We start from the raw sequence: 18,559 nt of genomic DNA, 5'->3' as shown, positions 1-18,559 counted from the left end.
AGCTGCCATCACCTTTTCCACAGTTAGCAAACTATACCTCCCACTGGAAGTGCAAGAAGCCTTTAAAACCATCAGTATTCAGCTATACAACAAGAGTGTTGTTCAAAAGGTTGAATGTACATGATCATTTTGCTATTTATTCAGCTTACAAAAGTATAGCAAAAAAATTGGTCTGTAGCGTCAATGTGCAGAATTATACTTGATTGACACATTATTCATAGTTAGATTGTTGCAAACTGTAGGTGGTTTTAGGGTATTAGAATGTATAAAAACCATGACTGTAGGTTATTTAGAGGAACAGCGTGAAGAAGAAAAAAACAGCAGCACACGCCAAGTAGCTTCAGAACTATTGCAATTTATTTATGATCAGAAAAAAGGAAACACATTAAACAGCATTTATGGTTCAACAATAGTGACCTATCTGGGAACAAGGGCTCCTTCAACACAATTATGCTATTTCGAAGCAAATTCTTCCATGCTCTGTCAATTCAACATACATCAGAATCTTCAAGATATCATGAAACAGATGAACTCTGAGACAAGGCAAGAACTGTCTCCTAAATGGGGTAACAAACAAGTACATAAACTGACCCTCTTCTATGAGTAAACAGGAACAAAAGATAACACTGTGTGGTCCAAAGAACAGAATAAATAAATACGCATCCTCATTAAATAACGTAAGATATTACAAAAACCTCCTTAAATAAATACATAAATACAGTGCATATTAACGGATTTTTCACCAATATTGGCTTTTATAAATAGCTCAAAGAAAACAAAAAAAAAACCAAAACAAAAAAAACAAAAAAAACCATGTCATGGCATTTAAAAATTCAAAACAAGGGAATGTTCCAAAAGAACAGCACACACAGTATGGAAAGCCAAAAGGCACCATAAAAACAACATGGCCGACAGCAAGCAGAAACAAAAACAAAACCACACTGGTAACAAAAAGCTGAAACTGCGCCAAACAAAAAAATGGCAGAAAAACAAGTAATGAATGAAAAATGAATGGATCTGGTTTGGCAAAACAATACTGTAATAGCATTGGACGGAAGGGAGGTGGAGTAACGGAAAGCTTCAAACAATGGAATGCAGGAATAAAAGCACAGACTAGAGCATATTAAATATCTGTATAAATTTTACATTTGAAAGAAAAAAAAAATGATAAAAATGCAAATGATGATTTCATAATCATTGATATTACCACGGCAAGACAATGAAAAAAAATATTTTAAATGCAGAAACACAACACGGCATAATTGAAAGCAAAACCAATGATACAAGGATAATCTGGGCTAGTTTTTAAAAAGATTTCACCTGACTGTAAAAATTCAATAGTAGGAGAAAGCACTACTACTTGTATAAAGAAAAAAAAAGTGAAGTACCATATCACTCTGTGTTATTTATATGTTAAATCAAACCACAAAGGCAGTAGTGCATCACACAACTACCCAAGGGTGATGAGTGCATTGGTTCTATCGTGCCCACTGCTAAAGCTAGAAACACAGGTAGAAGTGCCCAAGGCTATAAGGATGCTGAACTTGAGTTAATCCCGAGGCATTACACCAAGTCCTGGAATTTCCTACATGGTACTGCAGTTGGTGCAGGGATTCACTGAACCTCATCTTTCCAATCAACAGAAAAACAAAAAATTACCCATGTAGCTAAAAGGGTAAGGCATTGTGGCCTCCAATATTGATTGGGGTACTCTACCATTGTACCGTAATGTTAAAAAGAACCTTGAGCAACTCTGTCACTTTTAAAAAAAGTGCTGGTTTACAATGGCTTAGGTCCAATGAGGTGTATGCTCTCCTCTGGACTTATGTTTTTTTCTTACAATTTACATTTCTGCTCAGTGCTGGGAGTACAGCCATTATACTTCCAGCATTCTGATGCTGGACATCTGGGTCCCATATGCAGAAACTCTGCCCACCCCTCCTCTCCTCTTACCTAATCACAGAGCACTTTTGTATTATGTGAACCCATTTACAAAATCAAAGTAATCTGTAAATGGACAGTGGAGAGGAGAGGGCAGGCAGAGTAGCTGATGTGTGAGAAAAGCATTGATCCTGTCAGAGTGCCAGGAGAATAATGATGGCTGTACTCCCAGCACTCAGTAAAAATGTACATTTTAGGTACGAGAGCAAATTCCATGAGGTGGCATACGCCTTGTTAAACTTAAAGTGGTAGTAAACTGTATTTTTTTTATTTTTACCTACAGGTAAGCTTACCTGTAGGTTAAATGAATAACTCCTAAATGTGCACTGTTTAGGAGATATTCTTGTGAGCAACAGTTGGCAACATCACCGGTGCATGCGGTCTGAAGGAATGGTATATCAGTGCCATTCCTTCAGAGCTCCATGCCGCGGCCATGACTTCAGGGCTCATGTGTGGGAGTGACATCATTGCAGCTTTAAGATTTTCTGTTGGACCTTATGCCTTGTGTTCTGGTCCACTACAAATGGCAAGGTCAGACAAAAGGTTTCTAATTTTTCTGTAAATGTTTATGGCTGATGGCACCAATCCCTTTCGGCATCAAACTATTGACCTTCTGAATCACCTCTGAGACCCCATACACACTATTAGATTTTCTGCAGATTTACCAAAACCATGTAGTGCAAGGGCCTGCCTAATTGCATACAAATTGAAACTCTCAAGGTTTGACCTCATGTTATACGGTTTTGGTAACAATGAAAACAAAAATCTGCAGAAAATCTAATAGTGTGTATGGGGTCTATGGGAACCTTTTTTAGTTGTAACCACTATCAGGGTAGAAACACAATGGGACATACCCTTTTGGCTATAATATACACCTGATGCTGGCAACTGATGCCACTTAAAGTGCTACTAAACCCAGGACCCTGCATTCACTATATCTGGTCTCCCACAGTACACAGAACATGGAAATGCAATTATTTTAGTACATCTAAACTGCTAAACACCTTTCCTCATCAGCAGTATATAGCAGTTGTATCACTTCTATCAATCTCCAGTTAAAGCTTGTAGGAGGAGTTTTCATTCTACTCTGACTGTCCTATGAGGGTGCAGGACCCCTGACCCTGTGTCTGGACAGTGCTGATTGGCCCTGTGTCGATCACATGCACCCTGTCAAGAAAAAAAAATCTCTCTAGCAATACACACCAAACTGAGCACGTGCAGTGTGACTCCAAAGGCTCTGTACTATCAGGGGATGGATTGGAGAACGTGGAAGAAGGGGAGGATCAGAGAAGACAGGATCAAAACAGCCTTTTTACACAATACAGGGGATTAACCCCTTAGGTTCCACAGCAAGTATAACAAGCATGCTTTACTGCATATACAGATTGATTTTACTGTTATGGGTTTAGTAACACTTTAACTGAATAGAGTATTTGTGACTTCTGCTGCAAGTAACACAAGGTAGGGGTAAGGATGCAGTAGAGTAGGTAATGACTTGCTTGCCATTATGAGGTAGAACACTACTAGAATATTAAAAGAGATGGGATCTTCATACAGAAAGCCCATGATAAACCATGGTGTGGAAGAGGAAAACAAAGACCAATGAAAGCCAAATTAAAATAAAACATAACATTGTCACATAGAATGAGTTGCACACAAATGTACGTTGGCAAAAACAAGAAAAAAGTTAATGGGATCTTACAGTACACAAATGAAAAGACAGGCATGATTACTGTTTAGAACAGAGCCAGAGAAGAAAACATTCACAAGAGCCCTAGAAATACCAAATAAGTGAGAGGAACATATATGCCATACATTTAACAGAATTATGTTTAGATATATTGCCCAATATACAGATTTGTCTAGAATATTGTTGTTAAATTGTTATATGTCAAAATACAAACTCACAGAGATAATATGATCATCGTCTGAGTATGGTAGCAGAATTTTTAAGACACAGCATTTAAAAACAAAAAAATATATATATATTTTGAGCCAATTAAAATACCAATACTGTATATGGTCTGGTAAACATAACGCCAAACTTGTCAGCGTCCTCCCCCATTTTACAGATGAGTTTAATGTGTGGAGTCCACTAAAATTCAGATCTGCTGACATCACATTAAAGTGGAACTAAACCCATCGATTTAACAGTTTCCAAAAACAGATACTGTATAGTGAAGGCATGTTCTCAACCAAACTGTCAAACCATGAAATGGCCAGTATCATAACTGATCACATGTGCAGTACCATGGCAACTACAGATCAAACTGAGGCAGCTTCCTTGGCTGTAAACAATAGGAGGGTTAAGTTCCGCTTTAAGAACTCATGTTTGAACTGGCAGAGTACATACGAATAAAGCCTGAAGAAGGGATCAAAGTCATCACAAAAGCTTGCAACTTGGGATCTGGCAGCTCACATTATCTGCCAATTTCCAGCTCCATGATCTGTGATTTGATTCACTCAATACATTATAAGAAATTAACTAGCCACAGAACCAATTTAATTCCTATGTCAGCAAATAAAGGGTTAGCAAGTCTGGGCCCATCATAACAGAGCCAATACCCTTCTTAGGACAGAAAAAGAACTCCAGAATGTTGGATCAATGCAAGATCATATACAAAAATCTGAATTACACTGCTGGAGAGATGGGCTTTTGATTATTCCATGAAAGTGATTGATGCTATACAAAAAAAAAATCCTACATGCCCAATTTGACCAAACACTTCTTAAGCTTTATAGTACAGCACAGAGCTTCAGGGGTCTCATACTGGCGGCCCTCCAGCTATTGCGAAACTACAAGTCCCATGAGGCATTGCAAGGCTGACAGTTACAAGCATGATTCCCACTGGCAGAGGCATGATGGGACTTGTAGTTTCACAACAGCTGGCCGCCTGTTTGAGACCACTGGAACAAAAACACTGTCATTAACCAAGGTACTTGGAGCAAAATAATACACAAGGATAAAAAGCTGTACATGCTATACTTATAGCTTTTAAGTGGTTTGCTTTAAAGAATGCTGCAATTTCCAAACAGTGAACCGTCTTAAATTGGCCAGGGAGAATGAGATCACTCCCATGCATGCGCATGAGGGTTCATCATTCCAGCACTGAGGTGCGCAGTGAATGTACATTCTAAAGACGTTTTTAAAAAGGCAGGTAAGTTTGTTTTATTGCAGAAGAGACTTAGCATGCCTCTACTGCAATAATGAGCATTCCTGCTTTTTAAAAAAAAATTTTTTTTTTTTTCATATAGCTACACTTGAAGCCCAAATCTAGGGCAGCCTTTTTCAACGAAGGTGCCTTGGGAAAATGCCTAAAAATTGTATACAAGTCAGTGGGTGGATGGAGCCTGCCTTTCAGTTGCACAAAGCCACAGGTTTTCAATGTGCTCCAGCCACGGGCATCCTAACGACCAATGTTGTTATTGGTTGATAAGGAGGACATCGATCGCCTGCACTGCATCCTTGTTTACCCATCCCCTGCCTCGGTCATCACTGGGGTCACATTAGCTGAGTGAGGGAGATGTACTAGTCGGTACCAATGTGAAAAGATGTATTTGCTTTGTAAGAATAAATCACATCTAATGTTGAGTGTGCTATGTGTGTGGTAAACTAGTAGTTTAGGTTTTTACATTTTAGAATGGGGTGCCTCAAGATTGTGCAGAAGCTGGGTGTTTCATCAGTCACAGCTTCGTGAGACAGAACATACGAAAAGAAAAAAAAAAAAAAAAAAAACTCAATAGGTCTTCTAGCAAGATGGTGACTTCAAGTATAAAGCCGACCATAGATGCAACAAATCTTGGCCAGTTCAGCAGGGACCGACAGAGATGCATCCATTTATGGCCAAACTGATTGCACCCAAGTGGATCCATTGATTGACTTGGGTACAACCAGCAGATCTGATTTTTTACATGCGATTACTGCTGGTGGTTATAGAGGCTAGCAGTAATTATTGTGTTCTGCTAGCTGGGAAGGCTCCCCGCAGGCAGAACACAATAGTGCTGCAGGAGGGATTCCCTCATTAACACTGACTGTGTTGATGGGGGAATCTGGTGATTTTCTTTCCTTGGTAAAAGGAAAGAAAAATGCAAAATCTATGAGCTGCTTAAGTACCCAAACTACATAAGAATTGCTTAAAAATGTTATTGCCTTGGAATGGTAAAGACAGGGTTTATATGCCAATCCAAGAGAGAATATGTGGCTGAACTCAAAAATGGATATTCACTCAGGATGCCTGTGCAACACAATGTGCAAAGCTGATACAGATCTATCCACACAGACTCAATGCTGGAATTGTTGCCAAAGGCGAATGCAATAAATACTACTTAAAGGGGACACATACTAATGCAGACAGGTATTCTGGGTTTTTCTTTTTTCACTGTAATTAATTTAAATTATTTTTCAGAGATCTGTTCTCACTTTGAGATGAAAGAATGTTTCTGCCGATTAGCAAAAAAAATATAAATAAATAGGCAAATGAAACAAACGAAAGCAGCTTTACTTATCAAAAGATTTGCACACACAGCACCATCCTGTCTGAAGGGGCAAATGACTTTTGTTTTTTTTCTTTGCTGCAGTTCAGTAACACTTGGGCCCTTTTAACACGGTGGGGTAGTGCGGGCGCCGGCGGTAAAATGGCGCTATTTTTAGCGCCGCTTTACTGTCTTTTTAGCGGCGGTTTTACCCCCCTGCTAGCAGCCGAGAAAGGGTTAAAACCACCGCAAAGCGCTATGCCGGCGGTATAGCTGCGCTGCCCCATTGATTTCAATGGGCAGGAGCGGTGTATACACACCGCTCCAAAGATGCTGCTAGCAGGATTTTTTTCACCGTCCTGCCTGCGCCCTGCTTCAGTGTTAAAGGCCCCTGGGGGCTTTCACATTGGAGACACAGCAGTGGCTCTTTCAGGACGCTTTGCAGGCGCTATTTTTAGCGCAGTAGCACCTGCAACGTGCCCCAGTGTGAAAGGGGTCTTAGGGCTGGTTCACTCCAGCAGCACAGAGGCTGGTGGGTGGTGTGATCCAGCTGAGATCAGCGCAGTGATGATGCGCTGAGCTCAGCGGATCACACAGCTTACTTATTATTTTAATTTTCTTTTAAAACTAACCTTATTGAGATGCCACACAGACATCTCATAAAAGTAAAATGCTGGCTATGCAGTGTAAAAATAAAGTATTGCGTGCAGACGTTTTTTTCAGAGCATCATACCGGCACAACACTGCAACACAGTGGTGTAAACCGGGCACATAAGAGACCAGGCTTTTTGCCTTGTCCAAGAGGTGGGACGCATCTGGTGTCTCATTCTTTTCTAAGCCTGTGGCCAGAGAGTGAAGGTAAAGCAGCAGACTGACAAATTTTACTCTCCATCACTCTGCCCTGATGGGCTCCTTATGCTGCATCTCCCACCCTTAGTACTTTCAGTGCTTGCGTTAATCAATACAGTGCGGCATTAGTTTGTGTCTTTAATATCTGCATGGAGTTCGGGCTTCAAATCCACTGTGCGTTAATGTTTTATGACAATAAAACATAAAAACTTCCAAGTGGGCAAATACCTTTTAAAGGCACCAAATCTGGTTAACACATATGAAGATAGTATTCAGCATATGAATTCCTTAATTTCTTGCCTTTGCATCATGCTTTTATATTTTCCGTACATTTTACATGCAGACCATAGTGTCTAGTAACAAGTCAAGTGTCAAAGAAAGGTGTTAAAACAAAGAAACACAACCAAGAGTGCTTTTGAGGTTGGGTTTTTTTTTTGTTTGCCACCTTGCCTCTCTTCTCCTCCTGCCATGGCCGATTTAACAGCAGCTAGGAAGGAAATGGCTCCTTCAAAGCGGCAGCTTATCTCAGTTTTCAGCACTTTCCCCAAACAAGCAATGACAAGAGGGAATGCAGAGGCAAAATGCTCCCCCTTCCTCATGCCTTTGCATTTTGTCTGCAGTTACTTGTCTGTGGAAAGTGCTCACAGCTGAAATAGGCTGCTGTTAAGAAGCAGCCATTTCCTTCCTAGTTGTTGTTGGATCAGCATTTGCAGGACGGTAAAGGGAGGTGGGGTCAGACCTCAAAACTAGACATAGAAAGCTCCTACAGTAGCTGCATGTGACAAAGTACCCCATGTACTTTGTCCCATGGGGGACAGATCAGAAAAAAAAATGATTGAAAGATTATGTAATATAAGTTATTGTAAACTTTAGATCTGGAATACTGCTGCGGCTGTCATTTTCAGAAGTGCAGTTGCTTACAGAACAGCTGGCAGGAGCTATCTTTTTGACACTAAGCATTTTTGGCACTTTTTAAAATAAAAATCTGAACAACAAAAAAATAAATACTGACGAAAGTCTGTTAAGTTAGGATAAATTAAATTAGTTCATAAATTAATTACTTAAAAATTGTAATTTCATTTATCTGTAAATCTTACAGAGGTACTCCAGTAAACATCAGATAGACAGATAAGATGGGAAATTTAGGGGAGAGCAAAAAAACCTCTAGCCACCTTTAGGATTTGATTTTTTTTCCCCCACATTTTTATTCTGTTTACAGCTTGAGCATGTAAAGTTGTTCCTAAAATGTTCTTAGCTGGTCCTTAGATCTCAAACTGGAAAGGTCCTCCCTGATGTTGGAAGGAATGTTTGCAAAGCTTGTCCACTAAAAAAAGACACTGCTTCTCGATAGCTATTAAGTAATTAAAAGTGAACTTGACCTGGCCTGTAATATTTTGAGGGTAACAAAAACAGAACTACCTGCAAGTACCAGTGTTAGTCTTCAAATCGTTCCACACTTTTCCATGGAGCTCTAACGATTTTACGCCCAATGAATACATAAGGCGTCGACATCTGTTAAAATTAGATTAAGCCTTACACCTCCTGGGACTTAGTCCACCTCTTGCCCACTAGGGTTCTGGTATCTGACAGGTAAATGATACGAGGAGGGGCTTGGTGCCAAGAGGGAGCAGAGTTTAAAGTAGTTGTAAACCTCAGTTATGAAATCTTACAACAACACACATCCTGTATATCTGTAGTGTCTACTCATCTCTCTCCAGAGCTCCAAGTGTCATTTCTCTCTGGTGCTTCGTTTCTCTGTTATCAACATGTCTAACGTCTGAGAAGTTTTCCAAACACATGAAATTAATTTGTGATGGGGAGGGAGCTCAGCACCGCAGCTTGTCTATTCAGAACACAGCTCTGTATCCTTCCTTCACTCCGGTTTGCTGTGTGGAGGAGGGTATGTGCCTTTCCTGCAATCAGCTCTCACAAACTGCAACTCTCCTCTCCCTCCTCTGTAATACTAACATTTTAATAAGATTCTGCCCTTTTGAAGGGGTGTAGGGAAGAGAAGACTGCAGATAAACAATTAAAATGTATATAGGAGGATTTGTTTAATATTGGTGTATCACCTGAGGCCAGTCACTTCACTGGGTATATGAGAGGATTTGCAACCACTTTAAAAGGTTCAACTTTGCAAGTTGAAGCCACCTGCCACATTAGCATAGATTTCAAAGTGCTCTGCAGAATCAATTTAAAGTCCAAAACAAGTACAAGCAAGCACCACCATATTTTGAGCCAGGTCATATTCAGTTAAAGGTTACCACAGCTAGGCAAGTATTGCACATTCCACTGAATGTAACAGAAGCAATTGCACAAATGCAGCTTCTATATAATACTGAAGTGTTTCACATCACAAAAATAAATGTAAACAAATTACACTCTCACACTCCTCTTCTCTCTATAGCTATAAATGATCTACCCTGTTCTGCCAACTCAATTGTAAATAATTATAGAATACATGCTAAATAAATGTCTAAAAGGAGTTACTGTAATACTGTGCACATGGGATATCTGCCACTGTATGATATATAAGGAATATATGATATGAAGGAAAAAGAGAAACTGCCACCGCATAAAGCTCACAAATATGTGGTATCTAGTTTAGTCTACAGCCAAGTCACCTTCACCAAAGCAATCTAACCAGTTCCTCACCTGCGGCAGGCGGATGCTGACCACTAACCGTTGGCAAATCCAGAGAACTATCAGACATACCATGCTTCAATTCCCCGCCCAAATCTGACAACTTCATGTCAAACTGGATAGAAAGTGCATCTTCAGAGTCATCCTTCCCAAAGCTGCTGCCACCGATCGAAGGAAGGTCTAAGGACTTAATAGAGACTGAGTCCTCTTTGGTTTGCTTGAGAGCAGCAAACTTGTCCACAAAAGATTTTTCAGAGTTGCTCTCAGCGGTGGTGAATTTGTCATACTGGAATGTGAAGTCACTGTCTTTAGGGAGACTGGCAGCATCTTTAGATTCATCATACCCTGTGCAAGAACTGTCCAGAGAAAGCTGCTCAAACAAATCATATTTGTTACTGGATGCTGAAGTGGTTTGAAGGTTTTGGTTTAAACCTGTAGAGCGTACTGGGTCAATTGTATTTGATTCCTGCTTGAAAGCTTCATATTTGTCTCCAGTTTTTTGTTCGGCAGAAATGCTATTACTTGTCAAGAAGTCAGTAAAGTCATTTTGGCTACCAGCAGATGTAGCGCTGGCTGGCCCTCCAAAAAGTGTAAAGTCTCCAAAATCATCAAATAAGGAGGAACTTTTAGCAGGCACAGCTGAGACAGAAACATATGTGGATGATGATGATGATAATGGTAATGAAGATGCTGCTAATGAAAGTGTAGGCACAGGCAATGACACGGGCTTGGGTGCATGGAATGTTTTTGGAAAAGCATTGCTTGTCACAGAGCAAAATGAAAGATCAGATGAGGGTTTCAGTTGAGTAGGTGATTTCTGGGTAGGGCCAGTATGAAATCCAAGAGACATCTGAGTTTCTCTCAACGGAGTGTCTAAAGGAGATATGCTGTCTGCTGTTTTAAAGTCTGTGAATCCATCATCTGCTGAAGAAGATTTGAAGTCTGCAAAGCCATCTCCTGCACAATGAAAACATATAAAAATAAATAGAAAATAAGAATACTACAACATAGGTTGTATGTACATGAACATAATCTGCTTTTTTAAGGAGGACTTACTGAGACCAATGGGTATATTCAGAAGCAAACTAAATCAGAGGTTTTTCTGGTTAACAAAAGTATCATACATGTTGTGGTGTCTACATCTCGGCAGGGCCTTTTCTTTTAAAAATTAGAAGACTGCATTGGGGGTTGTGTCCCCAAAAACAAAAAACACACACACACAAAAACAGGCTGTAATAGTTTAAACCAACCCCTGAAGACAGGCAGTATGTGCACCTTAAAAAGTTAACCTGTGTTCAGTTTAAACCTACAAGGTGGCTACAGACTTGAAAAGCACAAGCTTGCATATACTTTTAGCCAGAAATCAAAAAAGGTTTACCTTTTATTTGGAGCTATGAACATATCAGGGCAATACCTTTGAAAAAAGGAACTACTAAGACCGGCCATACATGGAGTGACTTTCTTTCCTGTAACCACAGACAGTGTTGATGCAGGAATCCTTCCTACCGGGCCATTGTCTTCTCCCCGGGAAAAGACAGTGATTATCGCTAGCGGCTTTAGCAACCGCTACCAATAGACCGAAAATCCAGCAGGCTGGTTGTACCCAAGTTGATCAATCGATTGATCAACTTGGTACATTCAGCCTGTCCATTAACAGATTGAATCACTGGCCAAGATTGGCACCTTTATCGCCAGCCTTATGTTACTGGAAGCAAAAGTACTCTAAGGGACAGTTTCAAGAGGATTTGGGTTTGTCGACTGCATTAGTTTGCAGGCTTCTGAGATCATTCAGAATTCATAGACAGGCACATTCGACCCGTTTGTAAAGGAAAAACCTCACGTTTGGTTGTAAAAGTATTGAAACTGCTGCATCTTAATAAACCGGAATACCAAGTTCTAAATATTATCAAACAAATAAAAGAAAGTGCGCTGTCCCCTTAAATGACAACAAACACATATGATAAACGCTAACAAATGTCATAATGTACAACTCATCAAAATTTGTGCAAAATGAATGAATATATAACGCAATAATAAAAAAGTATAGTGCAATACAAAATAAAAAATGGCATATCAAAAATATGGAACTATACAAATAAGTCAATTCATAGATCACTCATAGTGGATGGAGTGCGGGCTGAGTTTTCGATTGCATGACAAGGGCTGGCAATTCTAGGCCGCTGACCGCTAGGCCCTTGTCCGCTCCTTCCTGCAGGAACTCAAGAACAGAAGAAGTTTGTTTTGGTGATCGGTCAGATGCTGTGCACCAGGAGTTGAAGACTTTCCAAACTTTGGAATATATTGCTCTTGTAACCTTCTTTCTACTGGATAGGAGGGTAGCCAACAAACCTATCCGAGAAACCTTTTCTCTTCAAGAGCTGTTCCTCAGTAGCCAGGCCGTGAGCTTTAGTTTTGCTACTTCCTGGTGAAGCAGAGGACCTTGTAACAGAAGGTCTTTCCTTAACGGAAGGAGCCATGATGGTTTTAGTTGCATCTGAAAAAGGGATGAAAACCAAGGCCTTTTGGGCCAGAAGGGAGTGATGAGGATCACTGTTGTATCCTCCTGCCTGATTTTTGCTATGACCCGAGGGATAAGCTGAAACGGGGGGGGGGGGAATGCGCAACAGAGGTGAAATTTCCAATTGTGCGCCAGAGCATCCACTCCCAGTGATGCCTCGTTCCTGTTCAGGGAGAAAAAAAACGAGACACTTGCGAGTTTTCCTGGGTGGCAAAGAGATCCATTCTTGGGCGCCCCCATTTCTGCACTATCAAATGGAAGACTTCTGGATTCAATTGCCACTCCGCTTCTAATACCTGGTTCCTGCTTAGGAAGTCCGCTACTCTGTTTAGGGTCCCTTTTAAATGGACCGTGGATAAGGACAGAGTATGGAGCTCTGCCCAACTTAGAATGCCTTTTGCTAGGCTTTGCAGAACTTTGCTTCTGGTTCCCCCCTGTCTCTTTATGTAGGCCACCGCCGTGGCGTTGTCTGACAGGATCTGAGTATGCTGTCCCTGGACTTCTTTCGCAAAGGTCAGTAAGGCTATCTCTATAGCTTTTAGTTCCCTCCAATTTGAGGACCTCAGTGCATCTTTTGTGGCCCACGAGCCCTGGGCCCACCGGCCGTTCATATGAGCCCCCCAACCCCAGGAACTGGCATCGGTTGTCAACCTCACCTGGGTTGGGAAGGACCATAACAGACCCTCTGAATATCTTGTCTGGTTCTTCCACCACCAAAGACTCCTTTTCACTGAAGTAGGGATCTTCACTAGTGAATCTAGTGAATCCTGCTGGTGATTCCAGGTTATTAACAGGAAACTTTGCAGAGGTCTGAAATGGAGCTTTGCCCACTGGATGGCCGGTATGGAAGAGGTCAGGGTTCCCAATGCTGACACGACCTTCCTGATGGACAGAAATTGATTGGACTGTAGCAGTGACACCACTTGTACCAACTTTTTCTGTTTTTCCTCTGGAAGAAAAATTTTTTGTTCCAAAGAGTTTATACGGAAACCCAGGAATAACACTTCCTGTGAGGGAATCCGATTTGATTTTTGAAGGTTTAAAATCCACCCTATGGATTCTAGGTGAACACGGGCTCTGAGCAAGTTTTCTTGAAGACCTTCTCTGGTCTGAGCAAAAAACAGCAGGTCGTCCAGATAAGGAATAACTGAGATCCCCTCTAGACGCAGAGGCGCCAGCGCTTCGGCCATTATTTTCGTGAACACCCTTGGGGATGATGACAGACCAAACGGGATTGCTCTGAATTGCAGATGTACCACCTTCTTCCCTTCCTTCAGTGCTAACCTCAGATATTTCTGGGACCTGGCGGCAATAGGGATGTGGAGGTAGGCATCTTGTAAATCTATTGATGCCATGTAGCACCCTTGATACAGGAGGTTTCTTACTGAAAATATGGAATCCATCCGAAACCTTCTGTACTCTACTGATTTGTTCAGCATTTTGAGATTCAGGATAAGACGGAACTTTCCAGAAGGTTTCTGAACGAGAAAAACATGTGAGTAGAACCCCTGGAAGAACTCCCCTGCCGGGACTGGAACAATGACTTTCTGATTTTTCAGTTCCTGAATTAGGGACTTCATGGCGAAAGCCTTGACTGCATCCCTTGGGACATTTGTCACCAAGAATCTTTTTGGAGGTTCTTCCGTGAATTCTATCACATACCCCTGGGAGAGCATATATACAATGAACTGATTTGAAGAAATGTCTCTCCACTGAGGAAGAAACTCCTGGAGTCTTCCCCCGACCTTGAAGGAGTCATTGTGGTTTCCCGGAGGTCGTAGGAGGGTTGAAGAGCACTCCACCCCTACCTTTGGGCTTCTGAGAAGACCATGACTTCTTCTTGCCCTGCGTTTTTCCTTCCTGCTGACCTTTTTGGGGCCGGAAAAAACGCTTACGGGTTTGCGCCTGTTTTTTCTTAACCGGAAACGACTTTTTCTTATCTGCCGTACGGTCAAGAATGGACTCTAGCTCCGAACCGAATAGCAGATCACCTGCAAAAGGAATACCACACAGTCTATTTTTAGATGCAGCATCCCCTGGCCACGTCTTCAGCCATAAGGCCCTTCTGGCAGAATTAGTTAAAGCTGCTGACCTCGCTGACATGCGGATAGATTCCGAAGACGCATCCGCAATATATGATATTGCTGCAGACAGGGTTGAAAAGGAGTCCAGAATCTCCTGTTTTGAGGAATCTATGACATGGGCCTTCAACTGGTTAACCCAGTGATCTAAGTTCCTTGCAACACAGGTTGTTGCCATTGCCGGTTTCAGATTGTGCATCACTGATTGCCAGGTTCTTTTAAGAAGCAGGTCCATCCTTTTATCCATGGGCTCCTTCAGAGTGCCCATATCCTCAAAAGGCGATGTCCGTAGACTTAGAGACCTGAGAAAAGGCAGAGTCCAATTTTGGAACCTTGTTCCATATAGAATCCGGATTTTCCTCAAATGGAAATCTTTTCTTGTGAGCCCGGGAAAAGAAAGGCTTTTTCTCAGGTTCCAGCCACTCTTTTTTAATCATATCAGTGATAACTGAATGGACTGGAAAAGAACGGCCTTTTGAATCTCCTAAACCAGCATACATGCGGTCATGCAGGGAGAGTTCCTTCTTTTCCTCTTTTATCCCCAAAGTAGCATGGATTACTTTCAGGAGTCCTCCCACCTCTTCTAGCGACAATTTGTATTTAGAAGCGGCATCTGATTCATTTTCCTCCTCCTCAGAATCTGCATCTTCCGGAGCGAGGGAAATGGACCCTTGGGAAGCGTCCTGGGATATTGGACCCCCCAAAATTATTTTAGAGCCGCCCTGGGGTTCTGAAGATGGCTGCGAATCCCTAGAGGGACCTGGTTCCTCTCTTAGGTTTGACCTAAAAGCTTGAAAGGTGGCCCGGAGCTCATCCTTTATTGTTGTAACCAAATCGCCACATAAGGATGGAGTCTCCTCTCTGACCAAATTTGTAATGCACTCTGCACAAAGCGTTTTGGTCCAAACATCGCTTAATTTCTCTTTGCAGACAGGGCACCTTTACTTGACTGGTTGGGCAGAACCTTTGGCCTGGACAAACAGAAAAGAGACATGGAACCATGCTTAAAAGGCTGCCATACAGCACAAATAAGACACCCGGGTGCACTAAGGAAGATAACATCTCACTTCCATGTGCCCAGCAAGCCACCACCACCTAATCCCCTGCTGCAGGGCAGATATACTAAACCTAGCCACTGCAACATACATTCCCAAGGATGGAGGAGGGAGGGGGGGGTGGTGGGGGAAGGGGGGAAATGGTGAGTAACCCCCCCCCCAGGAGAAAACGGCCCATGGTAATAGAGGACACAGTCCCTTACCTTAGCCTTGCTGGCACCTTGGCTTGCCCCCTTATCCGCTGCATCGCTATCCATAGCTGTCTGCGGGCGCGTGGTGAAACGAACGGTTCCAGATTTGAAAATGCCACTGCGCTGACCTGGAACCGGAAATAAGGCACGAGGTGACCCTGCTCTCTCCCTCTGCGCTTTGCGTTCGGAAATGCTGCGTGCGCCGACCCGGAAGTGCTGCTTCTTCCCATTACAGGACGTGGCTGAGGCGCTCCTCTGCCATCAGAAACATGGCGGCCGCCAACGTTCGTTCCTCCAATGCAAAGCAGGGAACGGAGGACGGCCGCCTGTCTGGCCAAAAATTGGAAGCAGCACCCCCAGACGTACAGGCTCTCCCCGAGCACGGGAGAGGGAGCCCACGGGACCGTCCATCTGGGAGGCAAGTGGGAGGCTCACTCTCCTAGCAAAAAAGACCTAACAGGTGAGAACCTGTGTCTCCCAGGGAAATCCTGAGAGATCATGGCTCCCACCAGAGGTGTTCCTCCAGCTGGAGGAAACACAAAAAAACTGACGAGGCAACGTGGAGGACTCCAATTAAAGACTTAATTGATGAGGTGTTTCCTGTGGGAGGAGGAGCCATGATCTCTCGGGTGCTGTCCTGAAAGACGTTTTGGAAAGCTGTATATACTTACCTACTTTCAGTTTGCTCTGATATGGTCATGTGTCAGCCAGCGTGGCTTCAAGGGAGAAGGGAATGCTGACAACAGATGGAAAATTGAAGCCTTCGGGTGAGGTCATCACTCCAGCCTTTACTGGCAATTGTCTGAGCGCTCCCTCCTCTCCCCTGCAGCCTCCGTTTGCTAACACAGGGGTGATCACATGACTGGACTGGAGCAAGTGGAAAATAGGTAGTGTTATGTCTTTGTGGTAGTGTATACATCTTATTTACACAGGTTAGAAGGCAAAAGGTGGAGGTAGTTTAAAGGGTAGTTCAGGTTAAGTTGGAATTCCACTTTAAAGGGATTTTCCAAAAAAATTTAAACTTTTTACACATTTGATATGTGTCCTGAATCAATCTGCAACTGGGAGAACTATTTCCTTATCTGACAAAGGCAATTGTTGAAGATATTATAGTTCATAAAAGTCTTAAGAGTTGGGTAAACGTTCCAGTGGGAAAGGGCAGTACCAATAGCAATCAGTTAGCAGGAGATACAGAAGAGCTAATGACTACAGTGAGAAGCAGTTGTAATATGTTAATAATCCTGAAAAACTCCTTTGAGCAAAATGTTATACTTATGCAGTTTATTTTTTTTAAACATGGGCCTTACCTGAGAAGGAACTTGTGTTTTCCAGTTTGCTGCCCACATTTATTGTTTTAAATGCAGCATATTTATCAACCAGAGGAGCTACAGGTGCTTGTTTCCCAGACACTGGCATAAGCAAAGTTGGAGCACTATGCAAAAAAACAAAAACAAAACAAAAAAAACAACCCTCAATGTCACAATAATTTTACATCTCCAAAATACTGCCTGCTAAGAAAGATTACCAATTTCAAAGCTCTGCTTAATGTAACATATCTAAACTATGTAAACTATTGATATAATCATTATTAAAACATTGGTCATATTTAAAGGATAAGTTCACCTTCAGGAACATGTTACATGTTCCACCCATTTTTAGGGTGGAACGTGTAACATATTCCCGATCCTGCATTCGCTCTCTGACCCCCCCACCTGTGACAGCAGGCCCAGGGATCTTCTCTCCGTACCTGTTGTCACTATTTAAAAAGAGCGCCTACATGGCCGACTCATTTATTCACATATCCCAGCCTTTGCGACTGTTGGCTTGTAGTTCTCGATGAACTACCAGGGCGCTGTTGAGCACTTGAGTAGTTCACTGAGTCTTCCTGTCTTTATCAGTAGGAGTCCTGCATGGCACCAATGATCTGGTGATCGTGGGTTCAATGCTTTCCAGGCTCCAAAAAAAAAAAATGATAAAAAAAAAATAGTAAAATGCATATTTTATTGCCTGCAAAAAAAGTGCATTAATTTATATTTTTTTTCTTTAAAAAGTAAACTTATCCTGTGACAACATTTATAAGGAGTTAAAACTAAAGTAAACACAACTTTTAAGAGAGAAGTTAAACACTTATCTTTCCAGTGGAATGTGTTTAAGACTGCTCAATTTAGCTGATCTCTGCAGTTATGTGGAACATCGGTGTGTCAAGTACCTACTTTTTCACTGCACCAGCTCCGACACCACTACAGAATGTAGGAATTACAGCGTACAGTGGAGGTGCAGGTATTCACCTTTAGAAAGGTTGAATACCTGCAGCGGCCAGATATGAGAAAAGCAGAGACGTTTTAACACATGTGCTTGCGGAAAGGTTAGCATTTACCTTCATCTTTTACATGCTGTATTTACTTTAGTTTTGACCCCAAAGTGACAGGTCCGCTTTAAAAAACTAAACAAAAGCAGTAAAAAGAGCAGTGATGATGTACAACATGGAATGACCTATAAAACTTTCCAACAAAAAATACCAGAAGGAAACCTGTAAGTTGCTACAGATGACCCCCCTTCCTAAAATTAGGATTTTTTTCTACAGCTTACCTGTAAAATCCTTTTCTTGGAGTACATCACGGGACACAGAGCAGCCATAATAACTAACTGGGTTATAGGCCACCTATTTGTGAATGGACACTGCTAACTCAAACAAGAAGTCATCCGCTATATAACCCCTCCTACACCGGAAGTACCTCAGTTTTGTAGCAAGCAATAAACTTACCAGATAATAGGAAGGGATCTCTGTGTCCCGTGATGTACTCCAAG

The 18,559-nt window shown here is 41.9% G+C and overlaps 1 protein-coding gene across 2 annotated transcripts in view; it reads right to left on the bottom strand.

The window, feature by feature from the left end:
* SYNRG (synergin gamma) overlaps positions 1–18,559 on the bottom strand; it is a 130,220-nt gene that overhangs the window by 47,924 nt on the left and 63,737 nt on the right. For both annotated transcript variants that reach the window (XM_073616056.1, XM_073616058.1), the window contains 2 exons: positions 17,059–17,183; positions 9,919–10,863 (listed from right to left, as the gene is read on the bottom strand). In XM_073616056.1, the coding sequence (XP_073472157.1) occupies positions 9,919–10,863; positions 17,059–17,183 (1,070 nt within the window). The remainder of the gene's footprint in view (positions 1–9,918; positions 10,864–17,058; positions 17,184–18,559) is intronic.

The sequence above is a fragment of the Aquarana catesbeiana genome, linkage group LG02 (assembly GCF_042186555.1).
Source record: "Aquarana catesbeiana isolate 2022-GZ linkage group LG02, ASM4218655v1, whole genome shotgun sequence".
Classification (NCBI taxonomy): domain Eukaryota; kingdom Metazoa; phylum Chordata; class Amphibia; order Anura; family Ranidae; genus Aquarana; species Aquarana catesbeiana.
Note: the sequence above shows the minus strand (reverse complement) of the source record. Positions and strands in the feature narration are given on the sequence as shown.